Source organism: Plecotus auritus, assembly GCF_963455305.1.
Source record: "Plecotus auritus genome assembly, chromosome: 12".
Taxonomy (NCBI): domain Eukaryota; kingdom Metazoa; phylum Chordata; class Mammalia; order Chiroptera; family Vespertilionidae; genus Plecotus; species Plecotus auritus.
In genome coordinates this window covers 3,533,880-3,555,914 of record NC_137778.1, presented here as the reverse complement: position 1 = coordinate 3,555,914, position 22,035 = coordinate 3,533,880, and the positions used below count along the sequence as shown (strand labels likewise).

Sequence of the window (22,035 nt, the reverse complement as noted above, 5' to 3'; positions counted from 1 at the left end):
CCCTGTTGGAGTTCAATCACCCACCGATGGGAGCAGTCTAGGAGGGGTCCTTTAGAGAACAGGAGGGAAACATCCCACTCCCAACAAGTAAATTTGTTCTTTGCTAAGTTGAAGGAAGTTCGGATGAAAACCTTCCGCACAACGGAACAAACACACACACACAGCAACAATAGGAGCATTTTTCAGGAGATCAGTCACGAGAACCACCCAGGCAGGTGTCTGCAGTAGTCTTTGCTCTTGGAGCCAAGTCCCGCCTGCAACACGTGCGGCCCCGTGGGAGGCAAGGAGCGGTGCTGGTGCACCCCGGGACCCGGCCTCGGGTCATTCAAGGTCGGAGTGAGAGCTACAGTCCAGCAGGAATTCCTTCCTACACAAAAGTGCTCCAAAGGCACCACCTGATGGGGGCATGTGGAGTGGGAGCGTCTGCGCACGCTGCCCTCAGCTTCTGCACCGAGCCTCTTGCATAAGTGGCAACAGAAAACCATTTCCTAGGACCTCTGTGAGTGTCAAGGGTAAGGAAACCAGCAAGGACATTCGCAGTGAAGGACGGGAGTTCCCGACCCCTCCCCACAGTGGGAGCTCACTGAAGCAGGATCCAGGAGCGAGACACGTCCAAACCAAATATATATAAAACATGACAACAACAATAACAGATACAGTAACGCGGGCCTGCCTAAATTGTACCAGTTAAGAAAGGAACCCCCAACACAATTGATACGATTATAAACACCTTGTTATGACTTAGTGGCCTGTACAACAGACCCATAAAAAATGATTTTTTTAAAGAAAAAAAGGACTTTAGACAAACAAGAAATCCCCTTCCTACCCATATTAGAATTGGTAACCCACCTTGACTGCCATCGTGACCGCTGGAAATGATAAGTAGTCCTTTCACTTATTTTTTGTTTGTTTTTTGTTTCTGCTTTTTTTTTTTTTTTTTTTTTTAATTTTTGGTTAGAAAGTTGTCCAATCCATGAAGCAATCCTGAAAAGACAGTGTTTTATTATAAAATTAGGCAAATGATGTCCGGTCTCCATCCTTTCTTTCCGGCTTGTGTCTTTCCTGCTCTCCTCTCCTTTGCCCTCACACCGTGGCAAGAAGGAGCCAAGGCCCTGCGGTCACCCGCTGGCTGCCCGATGGCACTGCGCTGGAAGAGGCGGGACAGCACTCACTGCGCCTTGGAGGCGGTGGTGGTGGTGGAAGCAGCCCCACTGGCGGAGGCCACTGTGAAGAGCGCGTTCTGGATGGACTCAGCGGAGGTGGAGGTGGCGTGAAGGCTGGCGACAGGCCCAGAGTTCCCCGCGGAGGCTGCGGCGGCAGAGACCAGGCTAACCGGGTTGCTGGTGAGCAGAGAGAGGTTCTGGGGGTTCAGGAACAGAGGGGCGGTCACGATGTTGGGGGCTCCTCCCGCATTGGCAAAGACCAGGTTCCCAGTTGCATCCAGTGATGTTATTGGAAGAGAGCCACCAGAAGCAAGAGCTACGGACAAACCCCCAAAACAGGTGGGAAGGAGACCGTTAATACCATCCCGGAGAAGCCAAGGACCACCAAATGACTCCAATCTCCCACAACCAGCTATAAACCCGGTCCTTCGCTGACTATTTTTCTTAATGAGAGAGCCATCTTGTTCCACTTGAAGTTTTGTTATGATTTTGAAGGACCTAAAGCAGTGGTCACCAACCTTTTGGATCTCACTGGTTGGCGACCGCTGACCTAAAGGACTGAACGATCTAGTGAGCATGAGCAGGGCGGAGGGGGGTAAGGCCTGTCTGACCCGCCAAAGCCGCATCTGCACTGGAGCTCCGCCTGACTTCAATGCCCACCGACAGCATTAGGTAAATCCAGCGACTATTTCTGATAAAGATCACCAATGTCAAACTACTCCCTTCAAATGGCAAACTAGCTCCAGCGATCACAGCACTGAAATATAGGCAGCTTTTACCAATCCACTGGCTCTGAAAAATCTGAGCACTTATGGCTTGATACACAAGATGAAAAGCCATCTTTCAAAAGGCTTTTGTTCTAAAATAAATTAAGTTACTAAGTAAAGTGTAAGGTGTGACCAAGTTTGCCCCTCCTAACTTGTGCGGAGCGTGGTGGGCGTTACAGGAGGGAGCAGAGATGTGGGGATGCCCACGTGGGCCATCGTGGGTTAGGACTCGCTCTAGCACCTGAGAACTTTCTGTGATGAAGGCATCAGCAAGATTTCCTTTAAAATAAGGGGGCATTGGCTGGCATGGCTCAGTCATTGAGCATCGACATGTGAACCAGAAGGTCAGGGCACATGCCCGGGTTTCAGCTCGATCCCCAGTGTGGGGTGTGCAGGAGGCAGTTGGTCAGTGGTTCTCTCTCATCACTGATGTTTCTATCTCTCTCTCCCTCTCTGAAATAAATTTAAAAAAATAAGTGGGCATTCTCACTTATTAAATTTTCGTTATCTGACAACCCCCCAGTATCTCCCTGACCCATAAAACCACATGCAGATTAGAAGGTTTCTCTAGGCTTTAAGACGTCGGTTGATTTCTCATGTAACATGTAAAGAGAGCTGGAGGGACTGAGGGGTCGTCCCTGACTTGGACACCATCACACAATGAGCACACACAGGGCACTGGTGTGGCCTGAAGTTCTCTGAGATCCCAGGCGTAGGGCCGTGGACCTGTTCTAGATCTCCCCAGAGAGGTCTGTTCCCGCTGCAGTGTCCAGAGAAGCACTTCGCCTCTGGAGCATCACTACCAGCCAAAGACACCTGCTGCCGAGAAAGTGGCTTCTCACAGTCTTATTCCAAAAAGAAGTCCTTGGCTAACAAAAGCTTAACAGAGCTAACCACCGATTTTGCACAGCACGAAGGTCAGAGGGAGGCCAGGCAGTCCAGCCCATGTCTGGGGCTTGTCGGTGACCAGTGTGTTCTGTGGTACGTACACTGGAGGAATACCACACGCCTGACGGCACCTTTACTCAAGTGGCTAACAGCTTATTTTTGGCCCCAAGAACTCTCACTTAAGCACAAACTATTTTAATTGTAAGAAAAAAACATTCTTTGATTATACAGGGATGTCTCTCAAGCATCTTCAGACAAGCCAAAGCCACGTAAGGCACACCCTTCGGGATTCAGACACACTTGAGGCTGGGTAGCATGCGAAGGTCAAAGGGACCCACTGGCCTTGGGAAAGACAAGGATGGGGACAACAAAGGGCAGCCCCAGCAAGGTGAAAAGTGCTCCTGGAGTCCCCGATGTGCTCCAAGGGGACTGCTCAGCCGTGCTCTCTTGGGGTGGAGATGAGGATGGGGTTTTTACTTGGTCAGGGTGCCTGGGGTAGGTCTTGGATGACCAAGTCAATAAACTTGTCAGGGATAAAGTCTGTCCCCAAGTCTATACACATAAGAAGGTCAATATCAGCATAAAAATTCTGATTTCTTACACAAACTAGTAGGCTTCCTATTCTAACACCCAAACCACACCTATACTTCTCCACAAAGCTTTTTTACAAGACATTTTCTTGGTCTTCAAGTTAGTCAACATTATCAATTCAACTGTCTCCCCATCACCCTGACCTCTGACAAAGTAGGCTTCCTCCATTAAAAAAAAAAAAAGAGGTAAGTAAGGAAAGCAGCTGTACCGACCTTGAATGGTTGCCAGTGTACTGTTGCTCATCAGAGCTGGGCTGAGAGCACTGCCCAGGGTCCCTGGGTTGAGACTGAGTAAGGCACCTCTGCAAGTGAAAAGAGCAGACACAGCGGTCAGCGTGACATCACGCCCTAGGGGAAGCAGGACTGGCCGGCTGGGGAGGCGATGGAAGCAACTGCAGCTCTTGTCCTCTCTACAGTCGACAGCTTCCGAGTAGCTGCCTTCCCTGAAGCTCACTGTGCAAACCAAAGACTATGACTGCACAGTGTCCAACACGTAGTCACTGAAACTTGCTTTGCATTATCTCCTTCTCTTTTCTCAAAACAAAAGAAAATGCCAGAGAAATAAACATATCTACAGCAGTCCTCGGGTCACGTCAGAGATCCGCTTCTACAGCACGAGGTAATGCGATTTTCGCTGTAAGTCGGAACCCACCTACATAAGCACCCACATCACTCACATGGAGCACATACACAGCAGTACTTAAGTGAAAGAGCAAAAAAATTTAAAAGAGAACAATTACTGACCATTACTTGTGGTAAATAAATAAAAAACACATATGTACATACGTCAAAATGACGGAACTTTTTTTTTTTTTTTATAAATAAGTAGGAGATGGCGACGTAACCACGAAACGACGTACGTCGAGTCCGACGTAACCCGAGGACTGTCTGTATAGAGTAATTCTTACTGCTGCAGCCCCTACGCATGATTGAGAGTCAGAAAGCGGCCAGCTGCGAGGCCAGCAGGGAACGAGCAAGAACGAGAGCCGGAAGCTGTGGGCTCCCCCTGGCCCAACCCCGAGGCATGGCCAGCGCCTGCTGCTCGTGGCTCACCTGGAAATGAAGGCCTGAATGCTGCCCTTCCAGGGTGTCCAGACACTTAAGTCTGCAATAATCAAGGTCCTTGAGCCACTACAGAGCAACCCATTTCAAAGACATTAAGGCTTAAAGAGTTTTATTTTGAATTTTGCGTTGAAGATGAAGATGGAAAGTCTCCCATAGAGTAAGCCCCGGGATGACCTCCTTGTGGACTCTCAGGTGGGAACAGACGAGAAAGCCCTTACCCAGCTGCAAACTGAGATGGTGCCATCAGGCCTGGGCTCAGTCCTGCAGCGGCAGCCATGGCAGCGAGACTCGCGTTCGCCGGCAACTGCGCAGCTCCTTGGAGGGCGGCCGCGGCTGCTGTTTGCAGCCCTGACGCCGTCACCATCACCTGGCTGGTCCCGAGAGGAGAGGGCAGAGGAGTGGAGGTGGTCTGTGTTGTGCTGGTCTCACTAGCACTCGAGGCCTCAGAGGTGGAGGCTGAGGCAGTAGGGGAGGGGCTCAGCGAGGGCGAAGTGACTGCTGAGGAAGCCGGAGGCGCGGTGGAAATCACGGTCGCAGTGTTGTTGGCGGTGGTGTCTGTAGTGCCTGAAAAGAGGGCTGTGTTAGGAAGGAGCTGTGGGGAGTCTGGAGGCGGGTCTCTGTTCAGCCAAATCCAGGAACAACTGACCAAGACTCTACCAACCAGCACCTCAAAGTGGGTACTTTTTACTAACCTCGTTAGTGCATCTATAGATATGAACCACAAAAACAAACTCTTTAGAACCTAAGCTTAGAAAATAATGAACTAGAGGGTGTTGGGCTGGAATTGGAGACTCAGTATGGATGCATGGCTTTAATACACGTGGACAGCTAGTGAAGATGGATGGTGCAGGTGTGTGGATGGACACACGTTCCTGTTTTGTGTGCACACTTATTTCAGTTGAGATGCCCTAGAAGCAACAATGCATATCAGTATCCTCACTAACAGGAACTCAGAATCCTTGGAGAAATGGCTGCTTCCAGGCCTGGGCAGAGAAACATGAAGATGAGCCTGAACATCTTGTGCCAAAAAATAAGGAACCACGTAAAGAAGGACAGGGGCATGTTAAAGGGCATAGGAGCCAGCTGAAGGGACTCCCACTGGCCAATCTGGAACAATTTAACCCTGAAATAGTGATACAATTCTAACCTATTGGATATAAAAGAATGTCTGAATTCATACTGATTACAGACAGACAAAGAGGGAAAAGGCAAAGTTCATCCTTAATTTAATAAATGTGAATAAAAACATTTATTCACTTCACATGCCGTGGTTAGGTCATAGAGCCAAAGAGGTGCGATGAAGTTAAATCCGAGTGCAGGGAAATCCATTTCCCCACCTGGAGGCTAAGTCCAAGCTGCACCGTGAACCATCAGAAATCCGCCCGCCCAGTGCTGCACACCCATCGTCAATCCGGCAAATAGTCGCAGAATGCCTCATACATCGTGCCACTAAGAACTGCTGAGGACAACGCTGAGTTCATTTTAAATGTATTTGAGAAATCTACTACTCAAAGGGTGGCACAGGGAAAAATTTAGTCGTTCATTTTATAGTGAATGTGTCAGGCACTAAACAAAGCAGAGATTAAAAAAGAAAATCCAGGCCTTTTGAGAAGTACGAAGTCTATTGGCAAAGAGAGAATAAATGATAAAACTATAATCATTTGTGACACAGGCAGGGGAGAGAAAGTTCTGTCGGGGAGCTCAACACTATTGCCAGGCGGAATGTACACCTAGCCCGGAGCAGCCCGCCCCCATCAGACACCTGAGGCTGCGCCTGCTCACAGGCCCGCCAGCCTCTGTGGGCCGAGGACAGTGGATGGCGACCAGTGCAGACAAGGGCCACACTGGAAAGCGCCTCCTACAAAGCAAAGAGGCATCTGATCTGATGTTGTCTTGATGCAAAAAGTTGTAGCTAGCCAAGGTTTTTAAGAGGAGCTACTTGAAAAAAAGTGTGTGTTTTGAGAGATAATCCTGGGAGTAATAGAGAAGACAGAGTAAGGTGAAAAAGAACAAAAAAGATGAAATCTTTGTGTGAAAGTATTATTTCTGACAAAATTAATTGTGCCTGATTTTTCTTGGAGTTCAGGTTTTCACATACAACTTTAAAAAAAAGCAATACGTCCCTAGAGCTGTAATTCACAGCTTAATGGCAGATTCTCACAGGAACGTCGCATGGCTACCAGCTGCCTCACAGCTGCACAGCCTGGCTGTCGCATACCTATACCAGAGAGGTGGTTACCTGTACCAGAGAGGTGGTTACCTGTACCAGAGAAGTGGTTACCTGTACTAGAGAGGTGGTTACCTGTAACAGAGAGGTGGTTACCTGTACCAGAGAAGTGGTTACCTGTACTAGAGAGGCGGTTACCTGTAACAGAGAGGTTGGTTACTGCAGCGCTGGTCAGAGGGAGGACGGGGTTGACTGTGAGGGTAGTTGCTGCACTGCTGGTCACAAGGCTTGGCGTGGTCGCCACCTAGAGGTCAGAAATGAAAATATTCAAAAGCATTGAAAAAAAAACATAAAAATTCCATTTATAGACTTATTTTGCCTATAAAAAAATTTAGATTCCAGGACAGAATTTAAATATTATAGAATAAAAATAGAATAAAGTAAACGGGCCTGCGAAGAGAAGGTTTTTCATTCCTCCTGGAGCCTGGAACTGAGATAAGGGCGCCTGCTGCAAGGCTGCCGTCAAAGGCGGCTCTTCACTGGCGTGACACATGGCTTTGCCCAGGTTTCACACAGAAATAATTTAAAAACCTCTCAATCTCAGTAATGTTGAGTCAGATGTAATCTAAGTCAGTAGGAAGTATTGTGCTAATTGTCCCCTTAACCTAAATAAGGAAACTATTCTGGAGGATCCGTGAATCACGGCTTCTTGTTTTATTTTTGACTCTGTGGGGGCAAGATTGTCTTGAATTTGTTTTTAATGAAATGACGTTATGGAAAGAATGTAAAACAAATTTAAAAAAACCCAAGAGCTTCTCTTTGAAACAACAAAATATGTCTACAGTTCTGTAATAAATATATATATATATATATATATATATATATATATATATATATATATATATATATATATACTGTCTTCTTTCTAGTTCAAATAAATCCAAACACAAGTAACAGCTGCACAGGACAAAGCTGTATCTGCCAACTGCTCCCCTGACTGCCTCTCACAGGGGATTGGAGGCACCCCCCCCCCACCACCACCACTGGGTGCTCTCACAGTAAATTCTATTATGAAATACAATGACTGTAAACATGAGCCTGAGCGCTCCCGTCTCCCTCCTTACCAGTGAGGTCGGGCTGGGGAAAATTGCTTTGATAGGCGAGCTGCTGGTCCCACCACTGCTGGGTGGGTTGATCCTCTTTTCCTTCTGGCGGCGGTTACAAAACCAAACTCGAATCACCTCCTTCTCCATGTTGAGCTGCTCAGCAATCATGGTGATCTCTTCCGAGGTAGGCTTTTGATTCTGAAGGGGAAATCGTCTTGTGGAGTAACCTTTAGAACTACTGTACAACCGCGCCATTATATAAATCAACCAACAGGGAGGGGCAGGCGGGGAGTAATGTTGGGATGTAAATGACCAACAGGCCCACCCTAACAAAATGTCTACAGACCAACATTCCAATGAACCCGAGTCTATTGAATTTATTCCTGGTAACTTAGAAGAAGTTATTCTTGAATGTTTCCTTTTGTTGCTGTTGTAAGCTTGTGGGACAGGATAGGAAGTGCTTCCCAGATAAAGAGACTTCCCAGATAAAGGGACTCAGTGACTGACCAAGGACTAAGGTCCTAAAGTGGCAGACGCTAGACTCCTGACTCAGTGCTCCTTCCACTGTGCTCAAGCCTCTCTGAATCAGAGTCAGAATTTTGTTGGAAGCTTTGATTGAGATATTTCCTGGTGTAAAAAACAACAAAAAACACCCCAAAGCCAAGTATCTGTTGAATTAACTTGAACTTGATAGGCTGACATTCGAGGCCCTCTGTGTCCTGGTCCCAAACTGCTAGTCTAGGCAGACACTAGAACTCAGCCAAACGGAACCACCCGTTTCTGCGCTGACCCCTCGGTTCCCCTGGATGCCTTTGCACTCTCTTCCTGGCCCCTCGCTGTCTAGAGTCCCTGTGCCCCCTGGCAGTTGCTGCTTGTCACAAAAAGGACTCCCGTGGATGTGAGCCTGTTCTCCCCTGAACCCCAGGCATGCACGCTGTCTAGGTTGTCTTATTTTCTCCACGATGGGATAAGCATCCATAAGGGCTGTGGCTGACAGACCTGATGTGAGCACCATACCAACAATCCCACGCCCACGAAAAGTAAAATCCCCACTGACCTCCAGGAAACTCTTCTCTAAGGCCACACGGATGTTGGTCTCTATGCTGGTGCGTTTCTTCCTCCTACGGTTCAAGCCCTCGATTCCCTGCCCTGGAGAATTCAGGGCACTTGGGCTGGAGAGAGCTGAATCCGATGAGAGGTTCTCTGTAAGAAAGGAGAAAACAGGAGGTTGAAGGAATAGCACACGTATTAACAACATAACAAAACTGACCAAGACAGTTTATGCTGCCAGCGCACGAAAAGGTTTTTATACCAACATGGACATACAGCGCTCCTCGCTGCTCTAGCTGCGGTCTGAGAACGGTCGGCTGTCTGTCCCGCTGCCCTCTGACTTGTCTCTGAGAAAGCACAGGGTTACTCTTTCTGCCCTGAGACTCAGCTCTACTTCTTCTGAGTTCTGTCCTTATTTTTGGTTTTGCTTGCTTATTTATTTATTTACTAGAGGCCCGGTGCATGAAATGCGTGCACGGGTAGGATCCCTAGGCCTGGCCAGCGATCAGGGCTGGCCAGGGCCTCCCTTCCCTGGCTGCCGGCTGCCGGCCAGGGCCTTCCTTCGTTCCGCACCACCCCCTGGTGGTCAGTGCATGTCAGGGAGAGCGATCAAACTCCCGGTCTCCCGGCTGAACTCCCGAGGGGACAATTTGCATATTAGGCTTTTATATATAGAGATTAGCTCCAGGGATAAAAGAAAGCTTGTTAGAAATTACTGAACATTTAATATTTATCTCGCAAATGACTTCTCATTTTATTAGTATAATCTAGGGCAACACCTCCCCCCAAACCAAACAACAATGAAATACTTCTAAATTCTTGGTAGTTGAAACAAGCAAGGTTCTGTCAATAGTCGAATGACCCTGGGCATCTTGGAACCTGCTCTGTGATTCTTTCCACTCCATGCACACGGAGGGAAGGGCAGAGCGGTGGTTCTCACCTGTGGAGCTCAGAAAGGGTACAGGGCCACGGGTACAAGGTGTTTTCCAAAGACCTGGTTTTCCTCCTATCTAAACAGGAACTGCCGTCTAGGCAATCTGCACTTTCCTTGCAGCCCACAGTCTGTGGTTCTGTGACTCAAACTTCAAATTTCCCAAAAGGAAACCTCAGTACAAAACACACAAGTTAACACTGGCCACTCAACTTCTCATGAATGTGGTCGCTTTTAGTAACAAAAGCAGAAATATCATCAAGAACAAGTTTACTATAATTCATCAACGAAGAACCAATAAACTTGTTTTTCAAGTTTATGTAAATACATAGGCTTTTTTCCTCTTCCTTCAACTGCCCCTAACCCTTTGGAAATGTTCTAAAACTAAAAACTGTTTTTCTTTTTTTTTTTAATATATTTTATTGATTTCTTACAGAGAGGAAAGGGAGAGGATAGATAGTTAGAAACATCGATGAGAGAGAAACATCGATCAGCTGCCTCCTGCACCCTCCCCATTGGGGATGTGCCCGCAACCCAGGTACATGCCCTTGACCGGAATCGAACCCGGGACCCTTCAGTCTGCAGGCCGACGCTCTATCCACTGAGCCAAACCGGTCAGGGCATAAAAACTGTTTTTCATTGTGTGCATTGCAATTACTATTTAAACGAATCTCTGATTTATGGAACAACTTATATGGATCCTCCCAAGACTGGCGCGCTTTAAGGCTCTGTAGTGCCAATAATGCAATACGAAATCTAAACCCCACTCTATATGACAGCCCCTGTAAGATTCCCACAGACATTGAGGCCATTTCTCACCCACCTGCATCATTGAGCCACTTCTCCAAAAGTGGCTTTAACTTGCACATGTTCTTAAAGCTGAGGTTCAAGGCTTCGAAGCGAGAGATGGTAGTTTGGCTGAAGTCATTTCCATACAGTTTACCCATCGCGAGCCCAACATCGCCCTGCACGGAAATACAGACAGGAGCGGGAGGACGAGCGAGAAGAGAGTCATCTCACCAACGGTGACAGCCTTCCCTCCACAGGCCCCCGTAGACGAAGGATCAACAATAAGCCCCTTTGTAGGGTCCCATAGAAACACTCATCCCTAAGCTGGGCCCAGTGCTCCAGTGAGGAGTTATGCCCCAATCTAACAACAATCAAAACTGTCCCATATTCTCTCCATTTTGAATCTCTTCTTGCCACCTTATGTAATAGTTAAGATTATCAAATATTTCTACTGTCCCAAAAGATGGTGTTAATATTCTAAACCAGCCCCTTAATTCATGTAACAAAGTGATTTAAGTAATCCTACAGAGTTAACACAAGTAACTGCCTGGATAACCTCAGGTATTTATGAACTAACCAACGTTTCCATAAATGACTTTAAAATCTAGAAATGATCCCTTACTTCTTTTATCCCTGTAAATTATTTCTGGAAGCATTGAAAAAAATCTATTTTCTACCCTTAGTTTGGATTTCAAAGTTGGTTATAAAAAACAGGTATTCTAAAAGAATACTTTTATAACTGTTAGAGAGAAAGGAATTCACAGTGGAGAGGTATGACCCATTTAGTTAAACCTTCATGGACACTAAGACTTGGTCCTCTTACAGCATTGAAACGATGACTCCTGAATATATTACACAGATGTCTTTCTCCTAAGCCTATAAGACCTGAATGTACACAGTGCTTTCCTTCCAGCCAAATGAGTCGCCTTTAAAGCTGGAAAAAGCCACATCTTCACAGTTTTTATTCAGGTAACAGAGGCTCCTGGAGTTTAAATGATTCACCCTCTTGTTCCATTCGTTCAGTGACAAGGCAGAACACTTCTGGGAAGTGCTGCAGAGCTCATTCCATCGTGGGACACAAGGGACAGCTCAGGCCCAGCCACTGCCAGCAGTTACTGTGAACCGGGATTAGTCCAGTCCTTTGATTGCCCTACATGCCATCCTTGGACACTACACTGTTTATTTGCACCTGTGCTAGGTGACAGTCAGGGAGAGGGGAAGATACCTTTTTAAGTCCATTTTCTCACTGGTAAGCAACTTGTGATACAACGTGTAACAGAGGAGAAAGCTGGGATGGAAGATGACATGAGGCACTGAGAGCACCAGACCTTCCCTGGGCTGTCACCCTGGCCTTCCCCAGGAGAGCCTCCAGCCCCAGGTGGCTATTTAAATGAAAATTATCCAAAACCAGTAAATTCAATCTCCAGTTCCTCAGCTCCACCAGTCACCCTGCTGCCCAGCAACAGCCACACAGGCACAGTGGCTGTCCTATACTGACAGGGCCACCGACTGCTCTGGACATCTGTTTCCAGGACAGAAGTGACTGCTTATTGATTTTAGTTCAGTTACAGCAAAAAGAGACCCGGGATAGTGCAAGTGGCATAAATGCTAAGTCTATCTGTAGACAGATGTCTATCTGGATCGATATCTCTGTACATTTAGTCAATCACAAACATTCACTAAGTGCCTACTAGATGTCAGATACTAAACTAGGCTGTGTGTCTTGGTCACTTTACTTGCTTAGATTACAGCCTGCTAAAGAGTTGGGCCAACCCAACCTTGCAATTCTTTGCATATGGGGCCTGCTGTAGCAGATAAGATGGAATAACTGTTTCTAACATTGTAACTCATAGCTCACTAGAAGTTTTTTCACAAACTTCTATAATATCTATGAAAAGTAACAATATTGACAAGTAAACAAAAATATCTATTCAAAAATCACATCATAATAAGAATAAATAACTTATATTGGTGGCTATGCCAACAACTAAGTAAAACTATGGCAATAAATTACAAATCGACTTGAGATGTATAATACATTCTTACTTCACGTTTAAACTATTTAATAGAATAAAAACCAATAGGTCCTCCCTTAGTTAATATACTAACGTTCATTAATTTGAGGTAAGTGTGGCTTGGTGCTTTTGTAAGTCAAAACCATTGGGGTTATCCCTCACAGAAGTAAATGTTTGAAGCAGCTGACTCGTACATAATCTATATTATATCCCTTTGATATTTTTTAAAAAGCAAAAGGGAAAAGGAGCAAAGATTGGGATCAGGAAATAATGAATGTGTCACGCCATGGCCTCCTAATTATGAAATGACATCTACAGTAACCCTTTCATAACCAATGATGTAGTCAGAAACAGCTAACAACATAGAGATTTCTCAGAGAGGGATTTCTTTTTTTTGTCTTAACTAATCACTTGAATGCTGTGTGGGTATAAATAAACTGGATACAAAGCAACCTTTGAATAACTACAACTGAGGTACATGCCTTAAACACAAAGGCTGATTTTCCCATCCTGCACCAGTAACATGTGCTTTAATCCAAATAGTTAAGGTCTGTGAAATATAGGCACTACTATATCAGAGTCATTTTGAAAAATAAGGCACAGTTGTGCCAAATAATAGGATAAAACCATAAGCACAACACCAGATCACAGGGAAGCACTTTGATATATGAGAGACACACACACACACACACACACACACACACACAACACTGGTAATATGTGGGGTCAAGTGCCACAGAAAGGCAAACCACTATCTGGGTAAAAGTTAAAGATTTTAAAAAGCCTTAACATCCTTGGCATATCGCTTAGGCAACAGTTTCCTAGGGAACCTCAGAGTATGCTGTGCTAATAGCTTAAAGCTGAAGCACTGAGGATTAGTCCAGCCTGACACATATATTTAAGCGCTGTAACGTACTCCGCTCAATCTAGCTGTATCTTTCGCTTTCTTTTTAGGAATAAGCCAGATCATTCAATGTTTCAATCTTTCTTAATTGTAATTTGTTTCTTCACAATTGAAACTCCTCACAAATACATAACTGCATTGTCTCTAACATTATAGCTATTGAAAAGATCATTTTATGTTCCTAATATATAATTAGTTTCTTTGAGCAAAAATAAATTACCAAAGAAGTTAGGAATATGAGTCTGTTCATAGAAACACCAGGACACATGCAGGGACATCACCCTGGTGTCCAACCTGCCTGAGCAGGTGGTATATTACTGTTCTTCCGACACAAAGGAAATGGGACAGTACGTAAGTGGTGGCTCAGATTTCAAATAGTAATTATAGTCTCTGGAAAGAAAACATCAGGTTTTTTCTGATTCCATAAAAACACCCAATCCAATCTATACTTCAGTAATTTTTTTCACCTAATGATCTTCTATTATCTATATACTATAGGCCCAGTGCACGGGTAGGGTCTCTAGCAGCTGCCGGCCGCGGCCTTCCTTCCCTGGGCTGCCTGACGCCACCACTGCTGGCAAGAGCCCCCCTTCCCCCTGCTGCCTGCCCGTCGCTGAATCCCGCCATGTTCCGTGCCGCCTCCTGGTCGTCAGCGCACATGTAACTCCTGGTCAGTCAAACTCCCACCCGTAGGGACAATTTGCATATTAGCCTTTTATTATATACTAGAGGCCTGTTGCCCCCCTTCTCCACCGCCCCGCCTGCTTCCCTCCCGTCTCCGCCACCCCACCTGCTTCCCTCCCATCTCAGCCGCCCCACTTGCTTCTCCGCAGCTTCGCTCTCTTCTGCAGTGGTTGGCTTTCTTCTATGCTGTCTTCAGTCTTCGCTCTGCGTCTGGATATACAAATTAACCGCCATCTTGGTTGGGTTAATTTGCATACTCACTTCTGAATGGCTTGTGGGCGTAACGGAGGTGCGGTCAATTTGCATGTTTCTCTTTTATTAGTGTAGACTAGACGCCCGGTGCACAAAATTCGTGCACGGGGAGGGGGTGGGGCCCTCAGCCCAGCCTGCACCCTCTCTCCAATCTGGGACCCCTCAAGAGATGTCCAGCTGCCCGTTTTAGGCCCGATCCCGGTAGGGATCCCTCTCACAATCCAGGACTTCTGGCTCCCAACTGCTCGCCTGCCTGCCTTCCTGATTGCCCCTAACTGCTTCTGTCTACCAGCGTGATCATCCCCTAACCACTCCCCTGCCAGCCTGATTGATGTCTAACTGCTCTCCTGCCAGCCTGTTTGCCCCTAACTGCCCTCCCCTGCAGGTTTGGTCACCCCTAACTGCCCTCCCCTGCAGGCTTGATTGCCCCCAACTGCCCCCCCCTTGCAGGCCTGGTCCCTCCCAACTACCCTCCCCTGCTGGCCATCTTGTGGCGGCCATCTTGTGTCCACACGGGGGCAGGATCTTTGACCACATGGGGGCAGCCATCTTGTGTGTTAGAGGGATGGTCAATTTGCATATTACTCTTTTATTAGATAGGATAGAGGCCTGCTTCATGGGTGGGGGCCAGCTGGTTTGCCCTGAAGGGTGTCCCAGATCAGGGTGGGGGTTCCCTTGGGGCGTGGGGCGGCCTGGGCGAGGGGCCTATGATAGTTTGCAGGCCGCCCACGCCCTCTCCTGACCCAAGTGGAGGCCCTGGTATCTGGGATTTATTTATCTTCTATAATTGAAACTTTGTAGCCTTGAGTGGAGTCAAGGGCCTGCCAGGGTGTGCGGAAAGCTTGGCTTCCTCCATTGCCGGGGAAACCCAAGCCTCCTGCTCACTCCGTGGCCAGGCAGAGGGACCCCACCAGTGCATGATCGGGGCCGGGGAGGGACGCAGGAGGACTCAAGGGCGTGTCTGGCCCATCTCCCTCAGTCCCAATTGGCCAGAACCCAGCAGCAAGCTAACCTACTGGTCGGAGCATCTGCCCCCTGGTGGTCAGTGCACGTCATAGCAAGCGGTTGAGTGGTCTTAGCATATCATTAGCATATTACGCTTTGGTTGAATGGACAACTGGACACTTAGCATATCAGGCTTTTATTATATAGGAGGTTATAAAAGCCTAAGCGACCATCCGACCATTCGACCAGTAGCTAGCTATGACACGCAATGACCACCAGGGGGCAGGTGCTCTGACCGGTAGCTATGATGCACACTGACCACCAGGGGGCAGACACTCAACACAGGAGCTGCTGAGCAACAGCAACTTTGCAGAGGACCCACTTGCACTCCGGGACTCCTCAGGGGATGTTGGACTATTGGTTTTGGCCCGATCCCTGCAGGACAGGCCAAGGGACCCCACTTGCCCGAAGGACCCTGCTCACTTGGCAGATGCCCTTTGAGCCCCAGCACTGTCCCAGGTAGGGCCGGCTGGGGAGGAACCACGGGAGATTGGCCCCAGGGTGTGTCCGGCCAGTCTCACCCAGTCCTGCCGGCCACCTTCTAATTAATTTCCTTTCAATGAGTACAAATCTGTGCACCGGGCCTCTCGTTTTACATAAGTGCCATTCAGTTTCCTTCCACTCCAGTATCACTTATGCAGTGAACAAGAGGAATTAAAGCAGTGCCTATAGGCCACGTCTCCTGCCAAACCACTGGACATGTTCTACTCAGAATGCCCTGCTACCTGGCATTAAAAAACTAATTTGGATTTTTCATCTTTGACAGATTCTTAATTCATTTCAGTTTGGGCTTATTTTGTACATTTCGCACCCACGTGTGTGTGCATGCAAGTGCATGTCTCCACCCCCTACAAAAAACTATTTCAAACAAGCCTTTCAAACATTTTCCTGTCAGCTACTGTGAGAGACTTGCAATCTTGACACACTCTACCTCACATATATAGCACTAAGGTCTAGAACCAGATGTTCTTCAAATAACTAAACCCTCAGTATAGTCATATCATCCCCTGACACAGTCTTTTACTTTCTCAGCACTATTGGTATAATTATAATTTCAGAGGCCTATGTTCTGAGAGAATCTTAAAGGTTTTTAACCTAGCATTAAATCATAAGTTTATAACCAAATATATACAATAGTCTAATCTTATAGATGCAGGAAAACTAATGGACACATAAAGCAGGCTGAATAGGGAAATCCAAGTTCAGGGTGGGCTCATCTACCTGAGTGAATCCAAGTTTAATTCGTCTTTGTTTGAAGGTCTTGGCAAACTGCTCAAGTTCCTCAAGGTCACTGGGCTCCTCCAAGCTGGGAGTGTCGATTCGCTTTGGTGTTGCCTGGCTCTGTGGAAGTGTCTGAATTGGGGTTGCAGCTATTGTGCGTGTTGGGGTTGCTGGCTGTTAGAGAAGGAGAAGGAGAAGAACAGACATACAAAAAGGTGTTTAGGTTGCAACTGGACTGTGCAGCAAGTAAACAAACTAAGGAAACAGCTGTATTGGGGGAGGATTATGAAGACCCTGTAACATGTAGTGTTCGTGGAGAAAAGCAGAATGTGAAATCATGTACACCAGAATCACAGGTAAGGTTAAAATGTAAGCACAAGTAAAGAACTTGTCTACCTAAAAATGAAACTCAGTATATTCGTGTTTTCAAATGGTCTGAATACATGTATTTTATGCCTTTTAATAGATTAGTCCTTGTTTTTTAGACTCTACTTAATAAACATACTACTTAAACTTTAAGTTTCAAAACAGCAGGGACTAATCTATCTTGTAAATCTCCAACTTGTGACACAATATTATAAAAATATTACTATAAGATTATTAAAGTATCTTAAGAAAAGCAAACCACCTACAGTTTAAATAATAGCTTCATTTGTGTGTATTTCCTCGAATTTTCCACAGATGTATATTTCTTTTCTTTATTATCCTGTTTTTTTTCCATTGATTTTTAGAGTGGAAGGGGGTGAGTGAGAGAAACATTAATGAGAGAGACACATCAACTGGTGGCCCCCCTGCACCCCCGCTGCTGCACCCCTTCCAGGACCAGGGATCAAACCCACAACCCAGGGACTAGCCCTTGACTGGAAATCAAACCCATAACCCTCCAGTGCCTATAGACGCTCCAACCACTGCTCAGTGGCCAGGGCAATTATGTTTTATTTATTCCTATGGTTTTTCAGTCTTCCTAATTATCATTTTCAAAGGCTGACGGAAGCAATACGATCATAATTTATTTAACAATTTCTTCATTGCTGGACACTTCTGTTTTCACTAGCACAGGTGACACCACAACAAATGGTTCTGCATGTAGTTCTTTTCCCACCTCTGGAATTAGTTCTCTGAGATAAACTCATGAGGCACTTTCTGTAACCAGATAAAGGGCAGCCAGAGACAATGGCATCGCTTCTGATCCACAGGAGCATGTCGGTTCTCACCATCCAATCTCTCCCCAATATCTGTCAGCAGTTTTCAAAATGTTCTGCTAATTCACTGTTGTCCTAATTCATATTTCTCTTATTACACAAAGTCAAAATTTTCCCATGTGTGAATTATTATCTGTATCTCCTTTGATGTGAATTAGTTTTACATCTGAACCCATTTATATAAAGTATTAATGATCTTCTCATTCTTATCCTTAAAGAACTCATCAAATGTTACAGATTTGTGTTGCATTAACGCAAATTTTTCCTATCTGCTTTTCAAAGGGGGAAACTTTTTTCCTTTCTAATATCATCTGTTGCTTCAACTCTGAAAAAACTTTCATTTATTTCTAACTTGGATAAATTTTTTTAATATTCTACCTGCTTCTTCTATGTATTTTAAAATATTTAATTACTGAAATCCATCTAAAATTTACTTGGGCATATAGGGTATAATCTTTCCTTTTTGTAGAAGAAATATAAAATGTCCTTATTATGAAAACACAAGCACTAGGAGATGTCCTTCTGAGTATCACTAGTGACAGACAGGTGCTGCCGTGAGTGCATCTCCATCACTCAGCTGACCCTTCCTGTGACTGGTGCCGGGGTGGAGACATCGCAGGCCAGGATCACATACCAAGCCTGTGGCTGTTGAGTTTTGCTCCTGTAGTTGAAATGGGTCCACCCCTTACTTGGACCTCATTAGTCATATGCTCTCTCCAGCTGAACTCACTAGCCCAGAAAACTACACAACAGGACTCCGCAGGCCTGCAGCTGGGGTAAGCACCTCTCTGTCCTGTGCAGTGAAGACAACACTCATTTCTGACACGGTGTCACTAGGAATTTTTAACCTGGCCTTTGGGGAGGTGCCTAAAACAGCACCAGACACTTACGTGGCTGTACGCTTCCCAGTCTCAACTGTCAAGACTAGTACTTCACCTCCAGGCTCGAAGTAGCTTTGCACTCAAATAATAAAGGACTAAGCATCACTTGGGTCACCTTAGGTGGGGTGGTTATAGAGGCATTGATCCAGCCCCAACAGCCTGAGGCCAGGCTGGCCCAGACCTCGAGGACAGAGTGGAATCCAGTGAGCAGGGGCAGGATAACACAACACCACCACATGCAGAGCAGGTGGGCCAGGAAGGAATTACTTGTGTAGGTCTTCTCAAAACTCTACCCTTACTTTTGTATTCAGCATCTTCACAATAAAATGTGCTGTTTACTGTGCAGTTTGAAGTGTTTTGACAATCACGTAACTGCTACAAGTGATTCAGGATATTTCCATCACCCCCAAAGTTCCCATACACCCTGTGCTGTCCGACCCCACCCTGGGCCCCAGCCCTGGAGACCACTGATAGGACTTATGCAAATGGAACGGTTCAGCAGGTGTCCTTCCTGTCTGGCTTCTGGCACTTGAACAGTGCTTTTGAAATTCACATGGGTTCACTGCATCAGAGCACATCTCTTGCTACTGTTGAGTAGCATCTGCTACGTGGTTATGCCAAAGGACACCCAAGTTATTCACCAGCTGATGGGCATCTCCGTTGTCTCCAGTTTGGAGTGACTATGAATAAAAGTGCTTCGAACATTCATAGACAGAGTTTGGAAGAACTGCTAGGTCAGAAGGCATATCGATATTTAACTTGATAAGAAACTACCAAGCTGTTTTCTAAAGCATCTGTACTGTTCTGCAACCCTACTAGCTGTATGCAAGCTCTAGGTGCTTTACCTTCTCACCACCCTGGGTACTGTCAGTCTTTTTCATCTGCCCGTTCTGGCGGTATGTGGTGACATTGGCATTCCCTCAGGACTCATGACTTGGGGCACCTCTTTGTATGCTTACTGGGCATTCACATACCTTCTTCAGTGAAGGATCTTCAAAAATTTTGTATGCAATCCCTTTTTAGAACATCAGGTTGTCTCATGATTGAGTTGTATGAGCTCTTTATATATCCTGGGAACAAGTCTTTTATCAGATATAAGTTTTAATAATATTTTCTTCCAGCCCATGACTTTTCTTTTTATTCTTTTACCAGAAGCTTTTACTTTTTACAAAATTCATCATTTTTTTTTCTTTGATGGTTAGGACTCTTTAGTACCATTTAAGAAATCATTACTGTGCCCAAGGACACAAAGACTATCCCCGAATTTACTTCTAGAAGTTTATATCTACAACCCACTTCAAATCCACCTCCGCACAGCGGGAGAACCAGGACCGAGGTCCTGTCTTCACCATGCACAGCCCACTGGGCAGTGCCATTTGTTGAGAGACTTTTCTCTTCCCACGGAAGCCTCTGGCACCTTCATGGGCAATCAGTTGTCCACAGATGTGTGGTCCCACTGGACCTTCACTCTTTCCATTTCTATCCACATGTCAGTATCACACCGACTTCATTACTGTAGTTTACAGTAATTCTTCACATCAGGCAGCCTTTCAACTTTCTTACTTTTCAAAATTGCCTGGCTATTCTATGTCCCCCACAACTCCATATATGTCAGTTAGAAATGGCATGTAAATTTCTAAGAAAGCCAGTTGTGTACTGATGGCATCGTGTGGGATTCATAGATCAATCTGGAGGGAACTCACATTTGAACAAACCAAGCCTTCTGCTTCATGAACATGTTAGGTCTTACCATCAACTTAGGTCTTCTTTAAATTCACTCAGCAATATTTTGTAGTTTTCAATGTAAAGGTCTTGCAAATGTTTGTTAAATTTATCCCTAGGCACTATAAATACTTTCTTTTTTCTTAATTTCAACTTCCAAATGATCGTTGTGATTGGGAGAACACAGATTTTTTTTTGTGTATGAACTTTGTATCCTACACACTTGCTAAAATCACCTATTAATTTCAGCAGCGTTTGTGTGGCTGCTTTGGAATTTTCTGCACAGGCAATCATGTTGTCTACCAATCAAGGCAGTCTTCTTTCTTCTTTCTAATCTGCGTCCTTTCTTTCTTTTTCTTGACTTACTGTACTGCTGGAGCTTTCAGTACAATGCTGAGCAGGAAGTATTCATCTTTATGATGCTGAGTTTTTGGTGGATGCTTTTTACAGGTTGAGAAAGTTACCCTCTATTCGTAATTTGCAAGAGTTTTTATCATAAATAGATGTTGAATTTTGTCAAATCTGGTAATGTGTGAAAACTTCCATTACTACAGACAGAGTCAGCAGTGGAATGGGCCCCAGGGTCAGCAGTTCAGAACGTCACCTAATTTTAGAAGCGCAAATGACATGCTCAGTCACAACTGAACTGGTCTAAGGCTCCCACCTCTCAGTGCCTAGACTGGTGCGTTTTTAGAGCTACACTCTGGTAGAAATGAGCTAAAGCAACACCTGAAAGTTGAGAGGAGAGAAGACACAAGGGTCAGGGTCTCTATGCAGCTCCCGAGAAAGGGCCAAGGGTGCTCTGCTCGGGCCTTCGCTGAGGCACCAGGCCTCTAGTTCAAGGCAAGCTCTACTGCAGCGCTGGGGGAGGGTTGTCAAACAGCCATAACTCGTTACTCACTTGCCGCTAAGACTGTCATTCTTTATGAACATACACGAAAAAAAAAGGGACTCCTTGAAGATTTTCAAAGACTACATCAATTTGGTAGTGGTGCTTTATCAAGCTGATAAGTCCAGCTTTGAATTTTTGGTCAGTTTTTAAATACTAGGATTTTTAAAATTAGGATGTGTGTGTGTGTGTGTGTGTGTGTGTGTGTGTGTGTGTGTGTGTGTGTGTTTAATTCAACGAAGTCCAAAAGCCCCTTAAAACAAGAGGACAAGAAAAAGCAAACCCCATGGGAGAAGGCTGACCTGGGAGGTGAGGGTGATGCTTGGCTGCGACTGTAGGAGGTTGGCTTGGCTTTGCTGAGGTAGTTGCGTTAAAAGGTTTTGCGCTTGCAGGAGACCTGTTAAAATACACATTACGCCAGGAACATCAGGACTACTTTGAACTCATAGCAAAAAGAATATGATCATGAGATGGAAATTTCCAACTGATCTCCTGATAGTCTTATTGGTCTTACTAAAGTTCAATCTTGCTAATGTGACTTGGGCAAGGAGATATCAAACATCAGACTAAGATTGGTATGTCTTTAGTGTAACCTGAATGACCCTCTAATTGGCCAGTTCTTCACTTTCGGGCGGAATGGATGAAAGTGAAGTAGTCTAAATGGAAGCAGATTGACATTCCAAGAGCTCAATCTCTCACCCAGAACCCTTCACAAACAACCAGAGAATTGTCTAGTTCATGAAG

The 22,035-nt window shown here is 45.6% G+C and overlaps 1 protein-coding gene across 1 annotated transcript in view; it reads right to left on the bottom strand.

Annotated features, from left to right (window-relative positions):
- Positions 1–945: 945 nt before the first annotated feature.
- The window catches only part of POU2F1 (POU class 2 homeobox 1), a 136,166-nt gene continuing 115,076 nt past the window's right edge, over positions 946–22,035 (bottom strand). Inside the window, exons 8-16 of the mRNA XM_080648718.1 lie at positions 21,594–21,688; positions 16,598–16,771; positions 10,551–10,692; positions 8,804–8,949; positions 7,765–7,944; positions 6,839–6,944; positions 4,692–5,037; positions 3,622–3,710; positions 946–1,479 (exon numbers count right to left, since the gene is read on the bottom strand). Of these exons, the coding sequence (XP_080504844.1) occupies positions 1,169–1,479; positions 3,622–3,710; positions 4,692–5,037; positions 6,839–6,944; positions 7,765–7,944; positions 8,804–8,949; positions 10,551–10,692; positions 16,598–16,771; positions 21,594–21,688 (1,589 nt within the window). The 3' untranslated portion in view covers positions 946–1,168. The remainder of the gene's footprint in view (positions 1,480–3,621; positions 3,711–4,691; positions 5,038–6,838; positions 6,945–7,764; positions 7,945–8,803; positions 8,950–10,550; positions 10,693–16,597; positions 16,772–21,593; positions 21,689–22,035) is intronic.